Consider the following 13,582-nt stretch of genomic DNA (forward strand, 5'->3'; position numbering starts at 1 on the left):
GGCCTGTTTCCACTCTGTAGAGAATCTAATCTACTCATTTATCCCCACTCTTTGCTTCCTGTCAGTCAATCAATTCTCTATCCATGCTAATACTCTACCCCTCACACCGTGCATTCTTATCTTATGCAGCAGCCTCATCTGCGGCGCCTTGTCAAAGGCTTTTTGGAAATCTAGGTACACCACATCTACCGGATCCCCGTTGTCCACCTTGCTTGAAATGTCTTCATAGAATTCCAAAAGATTTGTGAAGCATGACCTGCCCTTCATGAACTTAGGCTGCGGCTGTACAATGGGACAACTTTTTTCGAGGTGCCCTCCATTTCTTCCTTGATAATAGATGCTAGCATCTTCCCTACTACGAAGGTTAAGCTCACTGGTCTGTAATTCCCCAGCTTTTGTCTACTTCCCTTTTTAAGCGGTGGTGTCACATTTGCTATTTTCTAATCTGCTGGAACTGCCCCAGAGTCCAGCAAAGTTTGGGAAATTGCTGCCAGTCCACCTGCTATTTTTCCCACCATCTCGTTTAGTACGTTGGGATGCATTACATCAGGGCCAGGAGACTTACCTATCCTTAGCTCCATTAGTTTATCCAACACTAGCTCTTCCATAATAATAATTGTTTCCAGGTCCTCGCCTACCTTTGTCTATTTGTCACTTACTGGCATATGATTAGTATCATCTACTGTGAAGACCGATGCAAAGTACCTGTTCAGCCATTTCATCATATCCCATAACTAACTGCCCCTTCTTACCCTCTAAAGGGCCAACATTTACTTTAGCCACTCTTCTTTGTGTTATATATTTATAGAAATGTTTGCTATCTGCCTTTATATTCTGTGCTAGTTTTTTCTCATACTCTATCTTACTTTTCTTTATAGCTCTTTTTGTGGCTTTCTGTTGTCCTTTAAAGTTTTCCCAATCTTCTAGATTCCTCCTGTTTTTGGCCACTTTGTATGCCTTCTCTTTCACTTTGGTAGCCTGCCTTATTTCCTTAGACACCCATGGCGGATTACCTCTCCTCTTCCAGTCCTTCCTTCCCACTGGAATATACTTTTGCTGAGCACTTTGAAAAATTTCTTTGAAGGTCTTCCACTGCTCATCAACTGTCACACCATAAAGTCGCTGTTTCCCGTCTACTTTAGCCAGGTGCTCCCCCATTCTATCATCATCCCCCTTATTCAAGCACAGGACCCTGGTGTTGGATTTTATCTTCACACTATCCAGCTGTATTTTAAATTCAACCATACTGTGATCGCTCGTTTCAGGAGGATCCCTGACTATGAGGTCATTAATTATTCCTGTCTCATTACATAAGACTAGATTGAGGATCGCTTGCTCCCTTGTCAGTTCCATTACAAACTGTTCAAGAAAACCATCACGGATACACTCAAGAACTCCTCCTCAAGGCTACCCTGACTAAGCTGGTTCGACCAATCTACATGCAGATTAAAATCCCCCACGAGAACAGCCGTACCACTTTTGCAGGCATTACTTATTTCCTTATTTATTGCCCACCCCAATGTAATTTCTTTTGGCCTATAGACTATTCCTATCACTGACATTTTCTTCTTGGAATTCCTAATTTCCACCCAAATGGATTTGACCTCATGCTCCATAGAACCTATATCATCTCTCAGCACCACCCTGATGTCGTCCTTGAATTTCAGAACTACACCACCTCCCTTGCATTCTTGTCTGTCCTTCCAAATAGTCTGGTAGCCCTGAATATTTAATTTGCAGTCCTGACCATTCTGCAACCATGTTTCCGCGATGGCTACCAAATCATATTTGTTCATGATGATTTGTGCTGTTAAGTCATCAACCTTGTTACAAATGCTATGAGCATACTGGTAAAGTGCCTTTATGCTTCACAACGTCTCTAATATCTCCCGCGTTATCCTTCATTTTTGCTTCTTTCATAGTCTGCTTGAACTTAAACCTTCCTGCATACATGCTAGCCTGCTGCTTACCTTTTCATTTATCACCATACTCCCTGTTGCCATCCCTTTCCCTCCCTTGACTCACAAATTTAAAGTCCTAGTGACCACCCTATTTATCCTTTTTGCTCGAACACTGGTTCCAGATCGGTTCAGGTGGAGACCGTCTCATCTGTACAGATCCCCCAGTTCCAAAACTGATGCCAATGTCCCATGAAATGGAACTCCTCTTTCCCAGTTTCCTAATGGAACCAGTCCCTTAGCCACATGTTTACTTCCCTAATTTTCTTGTCCCTGAGCCAATTGGCATGTGATTTGGGCAGTAATCCAGAGATTATGACCCTTGAGGACCTGTACTTCAATTTCCTTCCTAATTCTTGATAATCCCCAATCCCTGCCTATGTTGTTAGTCCCAATGTGGACAACAACAACTGGATCCTCCCCCTCCCGTTACAATAGCCTTTCAAGCCAGTCAGAGATGTACTGCACCCGACAGGCAACACACCATGCAGGACTCCCGGTCCGGCTCAATAAGGATACTATCTGTCCCCCTAATTATGGAATCCCCTATAACGACTACTTGTCTTTTTGTTCCCCACCACCCCTTGAATGACCTTCTGCACCATGATGCCATAGTCAGTTGGCTCATCCTCCCATAGCCTTTTTCCTTATCCACAGAGGAAGTAAGAATCTCATACCTGTTGGATAAGGTCAAAAGCTGAGGCTCTTCTACTCCTGAACTCAGGATCCCCTTACCTGCCTCACTTGCAATCACACCCTGTTGTCTTTGATCACTGACTGAACTTGAATTACTTAATCTACCAGATGTGACTGCCTCCTGAAACAAAGCGTCCAAGTAACTCTCTCCCTTCTGGATGTGCTGCAGTGTTTGAAGCTCAGATTCCAGGTCATCAACTTGCTGCCGATGTGGTCACTGCCGTTCACAATGGGATCAGCCAGCTCCCACATCATACAGCTATCAAGTGTTCAGCTATTAAGTGTTAATCAAATATTCTACATCCTCACAGCATAGCAAATTGTTATGATCTAGAATACACCATTACAACATTTAATAGGCATCTGGATGGGTATATGAATGGGAAGAGTTTAAAAAGGATATGGGCCAAATGCTAGCAAATGTGACTAGATTAATTTAGGATACCTGGTCCGCATGGACGAGTTGGACCGAAGGGTCTGTTTCCACACTATACATCTCTATGACTCTATGACAATGCCTGAGTAAATAGTCATAGCAAATTCAGGTTGAAAAATTTCAAAGTGTACTTGCAGCACTGCCAGCAAACTAGGCACAGCTTTTTCAAAGAGATGGCACATACACAATAAACAATTTGGCATAAGTCTCTAGTGTATGGTTTTATAATTCTGCAATGGAAAATAGTTTTTTGGGTAGAACATCACAGGCTGCTGTGTTCTTAGAACTTTGTTCCAGCAACAGCTGCTGGGCAGTAGGATGCAAGGAATTTTAACTGCCATCATCTTTAATACTAATGCTTAAGAATGTATATTCCTTCTTTTTCTGTCAGTGAGAGCAGAACCCAATGACTCAAATAGAACTGGCAATATCCTTTTATAATGATAAATTTAGATATCAAAGGGTTTAATGATTAAATTGGTCCTTTGGTTTGGAGACCAAAAGCATGAACTCAATGGCCTCCTGATAATTTCAAAAGAAGCTGTTCAATTCACTTTAAATAATTATTCTTTTTATTAATAGCTATAGTAAATCTCATTTGTACAGATTTTATTTATTGTATTTTTCTCTTTTAGGTTTCAGAGTTCACTACTGAAGCTTTTGAACTTGAATAACATCATTAAGCTAAGTGCCAGTGATATACAGATTATAAGCCAGAGTTTTGGAAATTTTAGTGATGCAAATTTGTTTGGGACTTCCCAAGGAATACAGGTTGTAGCAAAGGTCATTTTAGAAAATGTACCTTTATGGATGAAAAAGTATGTCAACGCAACAAATGAAACACCATTGATATTTCCTGCATTACTTCAAATTACTCAAATAAGTAGTGTCAATTCATTTTTTTCCACACTAAAGTTTTTCACGAATGAGTGGTCAAAAGGACAGTCACCACAGTTTAGGGAAGCACTGAACATTTTGTTTAGTGTGTTAGAAAAAGAATTACCAAATCTACTGATCACTGACCTCTTTAAAAGTACAACTGACAAGTTTAATGCCACATGGTTCAGATTGCAAAGGCTTCTTAATCATCGAATTTCTAAAAATCTAACACACAGTCTAAATTCTTTCTGGAATTTGACATCTACAATATGGATAAGCTCAACCAAAGGCAACATAGATTATCTTGATATGACTAAAATATTTCTGCATTATTTGAATAATCTTGGTTTACTGTCTCAAGAACAACTTTCATCAGTGCTGGATGCCATCAATGGCTTAAAAAATGCTTCATTAATTGATCCTTTTGCTCAATCTTTATCTCAGCTGCCATTGTTCAAGCTGTTGCAAATGATTAATACAGAAAATAAAACAAAGCTTTTGGAGACAGCTTTTAATATACTTCATGCAATCTCACAATTATCAAATGTGACTGAGGTCTCATCATTGGTAACTGCTGTCAATAATATTTCTGAAGACATTTCCAGTTTTTTTGAACGATATAGCTCCAATGACATTAGTGAGGCCTTTAGTGCAATTTCAAAACTTGTGTCTGTCTTCCACAACATGTCAAAGGATGACTTAGCTGAAAATTTATTGAATCTCTATCTCTACGTACAATCACAAATACAAGCAGGGGGAAATGTTACAGGATCAGAACTGCAACAGATAAATGAGACAATTGTAAGACTCGCAGAAACTTTCAATGATAATACAAACAATGTTAGCTGTTTGTTGTTACAAGCATTGCAGTCTTCATCCATCCCTATTTCTGATATTTGGTTGAGTAAGTATTGTTCCACACATAATACTGGAAGAAAAATCCGTTCAGTAGAGGCTGTTTCTAATTCACAATCCAGTCAGAATCCATACAGAACCTTGGTGGAACAAATTATAAACAACCTAATGGATAGAAATCAAGAAATAACATCCTCACTGTCATGCATAGCAGATTTGTTTCTGTCATGGACTGAAATTATAAACGAGATAGCAGTACAGCTGGATTTGGATATTCAAGTAGTAAACTTCTTTTATGATGGCTTGAAAGAAGTGTCGCAAGAACTGAATAAAACGTCAGTATGTACCAGACATTTGATCATGGATAACAGGACAGCTGCATTGAAAGTCTTCCTGCAGAACATTACTGCAAGAAATGGCTTTAATCTTCAGAATTTGTACCAATTAAGCACTGATCGCATTATCATCTTACATCATATAGTGAATACATTTCTTATTCCAATCGACAACAAAACGCTTCAACAGCTTGCCACAATTGTGGACAATGTCCTTAGTTTATTTCAGGATTCTAATCTTGATAATTTGAATGATTTCTCCAAAATCATAGATGCCCTTCGCCCTATGTGGTCATTGTATGACCCTCAACATGACAAAATGTATTCAATCCTACAAACACTTGCATATTTAAAACCCAATGCTGATCTAGAAAGTATTAAAGTGGTCGTCAAGGAAATTCTTTTATTCTACAATAACAGTTTCAACATGGACTATCTCAACCACTCTGTGCAATATATGAAAGAATTCTTGAATTTAGTGGCAACAGCTGAGACAAATGGAGGCCAGTTTCCACACAAAGCCTTAGTGGTGTTAATTAAACAACTAATCCATTCAGAAAATCCAAATACAGGGGAAAAGGAATGGGGAAAATTGCTGCAGTGGCTACTTGTACTGACACATACCAATCTTTCCGATCCATCGCTCTCATTTCTGACGCATGTAACCAAAATTCCGATCTTTGGATTGAACATATCTGAAATAGACAAAGTTATGAGAAAAACTGAGGAAACAATTTTCAAGATTCGAAATCTGACAGAACAGTTCCATGGCACAAATGCATCTGTTGCTTATTACTATGAAGTTATTGAATTGTTGGAAATGATTTGTCCTGATTCCAGTTCTTACAAAAGCACAAGCATTCAAACTCTGAAGATGTCCATTGACTTAGCTTACAATATTGTTAATGATGAAAACATGTCATATAACCTAACAGAACAGTTAATGAAACACTTGGAAAACATGGCCAATGACAATGCAACAGCAGAAGAGCTGTTTGGCCATTTCAGTAATCTGGTCAGTGGAAATGTTAACTTAAGCCAGTGGTATTCTGTAGATTCTGCCAAACTCCTATCTCGGCAAATACAAGCACTAACTGCTGTTCTAACTTCAGATCAGAACATTCAGAAATTTTCAGTACTGCTTCACAAATTACTTCTTCAGATGAATCAAAGTGCTTTTATAAATTTGAGGCCAGAGAAAATTTCGAATGTGTTATTTGGCACTTTGGATATAATTCATCATTTTAATATGAGAACTGCATACAATTTGTCTGTGACCGAGGCCATGAGTGCTTTACTCAGTAAAACTGCAGTTTTTGGTTGCCTAAGTTTAAATAAATGTTCAGAACAGGACTTGAACATTCAGAACATCAGATTGAGTCGACTGTTTTCTCAAATAGCACATTTTGCAGAGAAATTAGATGAAATGGATAAATCAAAATGTAAACCTCATCTAATAATTGAATCCAGTGAATCATTTTATCTGCTAATTGAATATATCAACAACAAAACATTCAACAACAACTCAATTGTAGAAGAACATGTAAATACATTTATAAATGGTTTGGAGGGATTTCCGCTGTCAGAGATTGAATGTGCTGTAGATGTTATGAACATTTCTAGTGGTTTTCTGAAGACATTACAGCAGATTGAGAACAAGGGTGGAACCAGTGGCATTGAACAATTTTTACCGTTTGCACAATCGGCCTCTCGTCTTCTTCATGTTATTTCAGAAACAATAAAAGTTCGCAATGACACAACAGCAGCTGCACAGGCCCTCATTTTACTGAAGAACGAAAGTTCAAATTTAGCAACAATCTTGAAGAGTCCCAATTATACTTCTGTCGTGAAAGTGCTCAACATGATTGATAATGTAACTGAGCATTACAAACTGGAGACACATCCAGGTGGATACTTTCAACGGTTGCTGATGTACTTCGATTCATTTTCTAAGGTGCTTGAGCTGATTGAGATACCTCAGGAAACAACAGAAGAGCTCAAAGGTGTTGGTGAAGTATTAAGATTCTTCCTTCCATTTCTAAACAAAAGCCACACCCAAGATTTCGAAACTGACTCTGTACTCAACGTTACATTCTTTGTTTTGCAACATTTAAACTCAATAACTGCAATTCATAATGAACTGCAATTGCTGAAAAGAGATCTTCAGATCTTGCTTAATGCCACAGTGCAGCATGGCTCAAGTAACAAACAAGCTGTGTACAGCCTTAATGAACTCATAACTTTTGTTGAAAATGTCACATTAACTTATAACTCAAGACATAGTAATGCCACCTTGGAGTTTCCACTTCAGCTTGATGCAATAATTCAAACTGCACAACTTGTAAGAGAATATGTGATATTTTTGAATAAGGTATCATTACCATCTATGCCTGCCAGTGAAGGTGCTGAAATGTTCATTCAATTACTGCGTAACAGCCTAATGAGAATCAAATACATTGAACCAACTAAGTTGTTTGCTGTCCCTTGGACTTCTCTTTTCAATGATAAACTTATACACAGGATGTTTTCAGTACTACTTGGTAATTTTGTTCAGCATTTCACAAATTTTCATCAAGATCAGATCAGCTTGACAGAAAATGTAACCTATGTAATTTACAATCTCACAACCACCTTGACAACAACCAGAGATGTAGATTCCATAAATGCCCATTTGGAGCAAATGAACAGTGACCTTGCAAGGTTCTTTAAAGAACTGAATAGTACTGGGGATTCACATGTCATGTTAAATATTTTGACAAAAGTGACGAGCATTTTAAAACATGTGCCAAAATTTCAAAATATGACTGAGATTCTGCAAATCATCAGGGTAATTTTATCAGAGGCTGGAAATGAACATTTTCCACAAACTCTAATTCGAGATGGTATTACCTTAGTAAAGAGTCTTTCTACCATGAATGTGAGTCAAGCATTGAATGCACTTTACTTGTTTGGATTAGCTCATCAGACAACGGGATTAGAGTTCAGTCAAGGAAGTCAGACTGGAAATTACACTGAACTTAATGAGAAGGTTATCAGACTGATACAGGTGATTTCTAACATTGCTAATTCCTCACAGTTATCACAGTGTTTGCCCGTAGCTATTTGCAAGTTGCTATCAGAAGAAGCAGCCGACGTTGATGACGGTCTCTTTTTAAAAGCTTGTGACTTCAAGGCAAATCAAAGTCTTAGTACTGCTTTTAATCTGGCAGTTGATATTAAACAGCTCTTTGCAGAAGTTGTCCAAGGGACGACAAAAGTGGAATGCTCAGGAAGTACTGTTTTCAAGAAAATCATTCAGCAAACGGGTTGTGTTCTTCAACACTACGAAGAGTTGAATGCATTTTTGCTCCAGATTGCCCAGATGTGTGGCTTCAAGTCTCCAGTGCTAATAAAACTGCAAGATATTTGGAATAACATTTCATATGTCAAAGTTTCCATCAAAGAGGACAACTTAAGTTGTCCCATTGTCCCAATAAGAGAAAATTCTGAGAGGCTGATTCACCTGATTCAGAATATGACTTTAACAAGCACTATTTCTGCTGAACAAGCCATTAATTTTCTCTCTGATGTAAGTGACACAATACTTTTGCTGAGTGGCAACAATTCAGAAACTGCACACAGGTCTCTGAAACTTCTTGCTAATTACTTAAGGAATGCAACCAAAAACGCATTGTCACTTTCAGATTCAAAAAAACATATCTCCACACTTATCCCTGCTCTGCGGTCATTACTTTCAATGACAGGTTATCAAAATGAATCACTGTATTCAGTGTTAGATGATTTATTGGGTGTCCTCAATCATAATGCCATTAATGTTTTGTCAACAGATATTGACAAAATATTAAATGACATAACAAAGAATCCTAAAATTGAAGAGCTACTGCCAGCTGTAAAGAATGTGATCAGTTTGATGAGAAACATAACAGCAAATGGTTTCATTGAGCTTAATGCATTGCAAATTTACAAAATATCGAATGATTTGGAGACAGTTCTGGAAATAATGCCGTATATATCCAACTTTACAGATGAAAACAATTACAAAATACTGAATGTCATCAGTTATTTGGTTAAAAACCATAACCTCCCAGAAATAGTTAACACAACACTCAACCAAATGGTAAAATCTGCCAGTCTCATGAGCAATATTTCACAGCTGCTAATGGAACAAATGGACTCAGCAGCATCTGTTCTGGAGGTTTATCAAAAGTTGCTCCCCCACATCACAGACATAATCTTTAATGAACACTTCAACCAAAGCTCAAAGGCATTTCAACTTATAAATGATTTGATTTTTGAAGTTTACTCACATTGGGATCATACACCTGAATTCAGACAAACATTGGTAAACAAGATTATCCAGATCTTGAATGAGCTACTACCAGAAAACAATCAGGCAACTATAAATTTTGTGCATGTTATCAATAATGTGTTCTTGGAGTTCCAAGGATTTGACCCTAATGGAAATCTTAACTCAACTGAAATCATAAATATGACACTGAACTTGATGGACAGGCTTGAAGAGTTGTTTGATGCAAAGCCAGTATCAAGTCCTGCTTGGAAGATAGCAGCCGATATTCCTAAATTTACGAAACTGCTTCTCGAGTTCAAAGAAACAGGCAATTATACAAGGTAAAAGAAGTTATGTCTGTTGGTGAGATACAATTGAAGTTCTTATTTAGTCTTTTCGGTATGATTTTCATTGATTCATTCAAATTGGAGGGGGATAGTAAAGCTTCTGTGTTTCACTAACTGAAAATTAGCACTCTGTAACATATCATTTGGGAGTCGAACGATATGTTTCTTTTAAGTTTTATGTAAATGCATTTTTATAGTCATATTTTTAATAATTTCACTTCAGTTGTTGACTCAGACCCAAGTGATAGTGATTAGTCATCTAATTATAAAAGGCAAATGTTGTCTTTTTAATTTTATTAACCAATAATTCCTCAATGCTCTGTTACATTCACTGACCATTTTCAGAAACCTTTACATGAACCTAGTTCAATAAAATTTCATGTCTGTCATATCTGTTTCACTACAATGTCAGCTGTCTGAGCAATCTTCCATTATGATAAAGTCCACCTGGAGGGTTGTAGATTGTGTTGTTACTAACGGCAAAACAGACCTCTTCATTGATTGTTTGACCGAGTCCATGAAATTTGGCTGCAAAACATCCAAATATTTGGTGTTCCTAGAAGCCATTTTAGATTCAAAATGACCTTTTAATCAAGATGCACTAAATATCTCTTTGGATTGCAGTGCTGTGAATGTATGCCAGCAGTATGCAGATTAGCAGATCATCCCATTAGTCAGTATGTAACGCTGATGCATCTCTAATATTGCCGACTTGAATGATTCACCTAACACCCCTCTTAACATATTATTCTGAACGTACTAATGCTCACTCCACTTGGTGCCATTCCTGGATGCTGTTAGAGTAAAACAAAATCTACACTGAAATCCATATTTGAATCTAGCACCTCTTACAGGCAGATCTAAAGCCTCAGAGCAGAGAGAAGCTGTCATTACCAATGTTGTAAAAACGGCCATCACCGTGAATTTGCATCTGGCTCCTAACAGCCACGGAAAGCTAACAGCTCCAAAATCTCACATTTTCCTGACCATTGTTGTAGAAGAGAGGCTGCCTCCACTTCATGTTCCAAAAGACAGGGAAATGTTACACTTCCCTTTCCAAAGAAATGTAGGCAATTCAATGTGCAGCATCAGCTTTACAACTTTAGTTTTCTCATGCGCAGGGTGCTGCCGTCTGGGCACATATGACTTTGTGGTGCTGCATATAAATTCAGAGAGATCTATGACAATCACAATGACTCCCAGCCTACAAATGTCCAGCAGGTGTACAACCAAACTTAATGTAGTGTCCAGGCAGTGGTAATAATGTCCTCATTTTGTTTCAGTCTACTGTACTATCATTATTCTACCCACTAGAAGAATTCCAATGGTGTTTACTCATATCAATGTTACAAATTATTTTGAAGCAATCAATGAAAGTTAGCCATCACTTTCTTTTATTGGAGTTTCACCTGCACAGATACAAAGCAATGGCAATATATTAATTATTATTTGTGTTTTTGTTCAGAATATATATAAATGTCAATTTAAAATGACCTGTGTAATGATTGAGCAAGACAAATTTATGTTGGAGAGTGACTTTTTGTTAATCCTTGTTTACAAGCATTTCAAGCTCGACCAATTGGGCGTTCTGCTTATTGACTTTGCAAGTGACTATTTTATGTTGAAGTGTTGATAATTTGATTTCTCAATTCCCATCTCAGTGCACCATGTAGTCTGGTAAAATTTACTATTGACACTATTGGTGGGCGGCACGGTGGCACAGTGGTTAGCACTGCTGCCTCACAGCGCCAGAGACCCGGGTTCAATTCCCGCCTCAGGCGACTGACTGTGTGGAGTTTGCACATTCTCCCCGTGTCTGCGTGGGTTTCCTCCGGGTGCTCCGGTTTCCTCCCACACTCCAAAAATGTGCAGATTAGGTGAATTGGCCACGCTAAATTGCCTGTAGTGTTAGGTGCAGGGGTAAATGTAGGGGAATGGGTCTGGGTGGGTGCGCTTCGGCGGGTCGGTGTGGACTTGTTGGACCGAAGGGCCTGTTTCCACACTGTAAAGTAATCTAATCTAAAGTAAAAATCTAAAATCCTTTCTGTGTTACTCCCTCTTCTTTCAGAATGGGAGAAGTGTGTCAATTTGATTGGTTCAATAAGTACGCCACGTCATCATATGCCACAAGTCTCTTTCAGTTAAAGTTACTGAATCTCTTTACAGGTAAAGTACCTTTGCATTTTTCAGCATATTTCATATTTTACCAAATCAACATATCAATATTCGTAATTGAATTCTTACTAACACCAACCAAGACGATCCTGTGTTGGCTGTGCAAAAGTCAGCCCTTTTAGCTTACAATGCATGTACAGTCACAAAAATGAATCAAAGGGTCTGCATATTTAAATAACTTGCCTGCAAACTCCAAAAGCTTGAATCCTGTTCATAAATTATTTTAGAAGTACACATCTTTTGCTTAAAGTGAAAGAGATCGATTATCTGCAAAACCTACAAACGAGTTAATCCCAGAAAAAGAAAGTAATAAAGAACCATTAGAAGCAATAGTCCACCCGAAATTGAGAACCATAAAAGCTGGTATATCCTGGTGAGCTAGCAATAATTTTTTTCCCAGTTCTGGGAAGTAGTTAGAGTTTGCATTCTGGTTCACTGCTGCCAGTTAGGCAAAGCAGATGGTGATAGCTAGTCAGTAGGCTGGTAGTACCAGCTTACACTGGTAGATAGGTACTAGACTTCTGCTTTAATTGAAAGTTGCAATGCATAGCTCTATAATTTTAATTTAAATGTTTATTTAGTCTGATTTTAAGCTTTATGTGCCTTTTCACACTGGTGTTGATTTTATACTTTATTGGTGAATCAAACTCAATTTTTAATAGTATTGCAGACATGAGCTTGAACATCACAGAAGTAAAGCACGGCAATTTATAGTACTGTTTTTAACTTTTATTGTGAAGAAACCCAAGAGAAACATTAAATTTATATTGAATGTACGACAAAGAATTAACCACAAACATATAGCTACAGAAACAAAGTCAGCATCATGCAACTACATCCAACTAACAATTCTCATGTATTTCATTGAATTGTTTATGGCAACCATTAGCAGTCTTGTATAAACATAATGTCATCAAAGGTACAATTTGGGGCTTGATTTTAAGAGGTGACATACTCAACATCCCTGCCTCCCCCTGACAGAAAAGTTAGTTGACTCAGATTCTGGCTGCTTTGGAGGAACCAGCCTGAACTGTGCAGAGTGGGACTTCTGACCTGGGTTTGTCTCATCCTGGAGAACTGTCAGTTGATTGGTTTGGATGGCAGCTTTGTAGTCCCAGCAAGCCAATCTCAAGCTATGGCCAAGATTTGTACTACTGTCAGTATCCCAGAAAGAACAGTCCTGGAGCCTGAACAGAAGTAAATCCGTTATTTTGGATGGGCCTGGCTGGAAGACCTCAGGGAGTGATGCAGGGAGGGTTATAGAGACTAGGACTGGCATTACAGCAGGGGAGAATTTGATTTTAGGACTTTGCCAAATGGGCACAAGGGAGCTTCTGAAGGAGCTTATGCCCACCCTGCTTGACAGCAATCCACACAGTGAAAACCACTGGACTATCGGCCTTGCCTGCTCTTTCCCTTACCACAACTAAAATAACAGCAGAAGCAGAATGACACTTTTAATGGGATAGAACATAGAGAACATAGAAAAGTACAGCACAGAACAGGCCCTTTGGCCCACGATGTTGTGCCGTGGTTTAATCCTAATGTAAAATATAGTAACCTAACCTACGCACCCTTCAACTCACTGCTATCCATGTGCATGTCCAGCAGTC

General features: G+C 38.4%; 1 protein-coding gene across 1 annotated transcript in view; it reads left to right on the forward strand.

The window, feature by feature from the left end:
* LOC122549894 (ATP-binding cassette sub-family A member 13-like) overlaps positions 1-13,582 on the forward strand; it is a 278,487-nt gene that overhangs the window by 109,496 nt on the left and 155,409 nt on the right. Inside the window, exons 17-18 of the mRNA XM_043690092.1 lie at positions 3,726-9,788; positions 11,863-11,960. Coding sequence (XP_043546027.1) covers positions 3,726-9,788; positions 11,863-11,960 — 6,161 coding nt within the window. The remainder of the gene's footprint in view (positions 1-3,725; positions 9,789-11,862; positions 11,961-13,582) is intronic.

This window comes from Chiloscyllium plagiosum, chromosome 5, assembly GCF_004010195.1.
Source record: "Chiloscyllium plagiosum isolate BGI_BamShark_2017 chromosome 5, ASM401019v2, whole genome shotgun sequence".
Classification (NCBI taxonomy): domain Eukaryota; kingdom Metazoa; phylum Chordata; class Chondrichthyes; order Orectolobiformes; family Hemiscylliidae; genus Chiloscyllium; species Chiloscyllium plagiosum.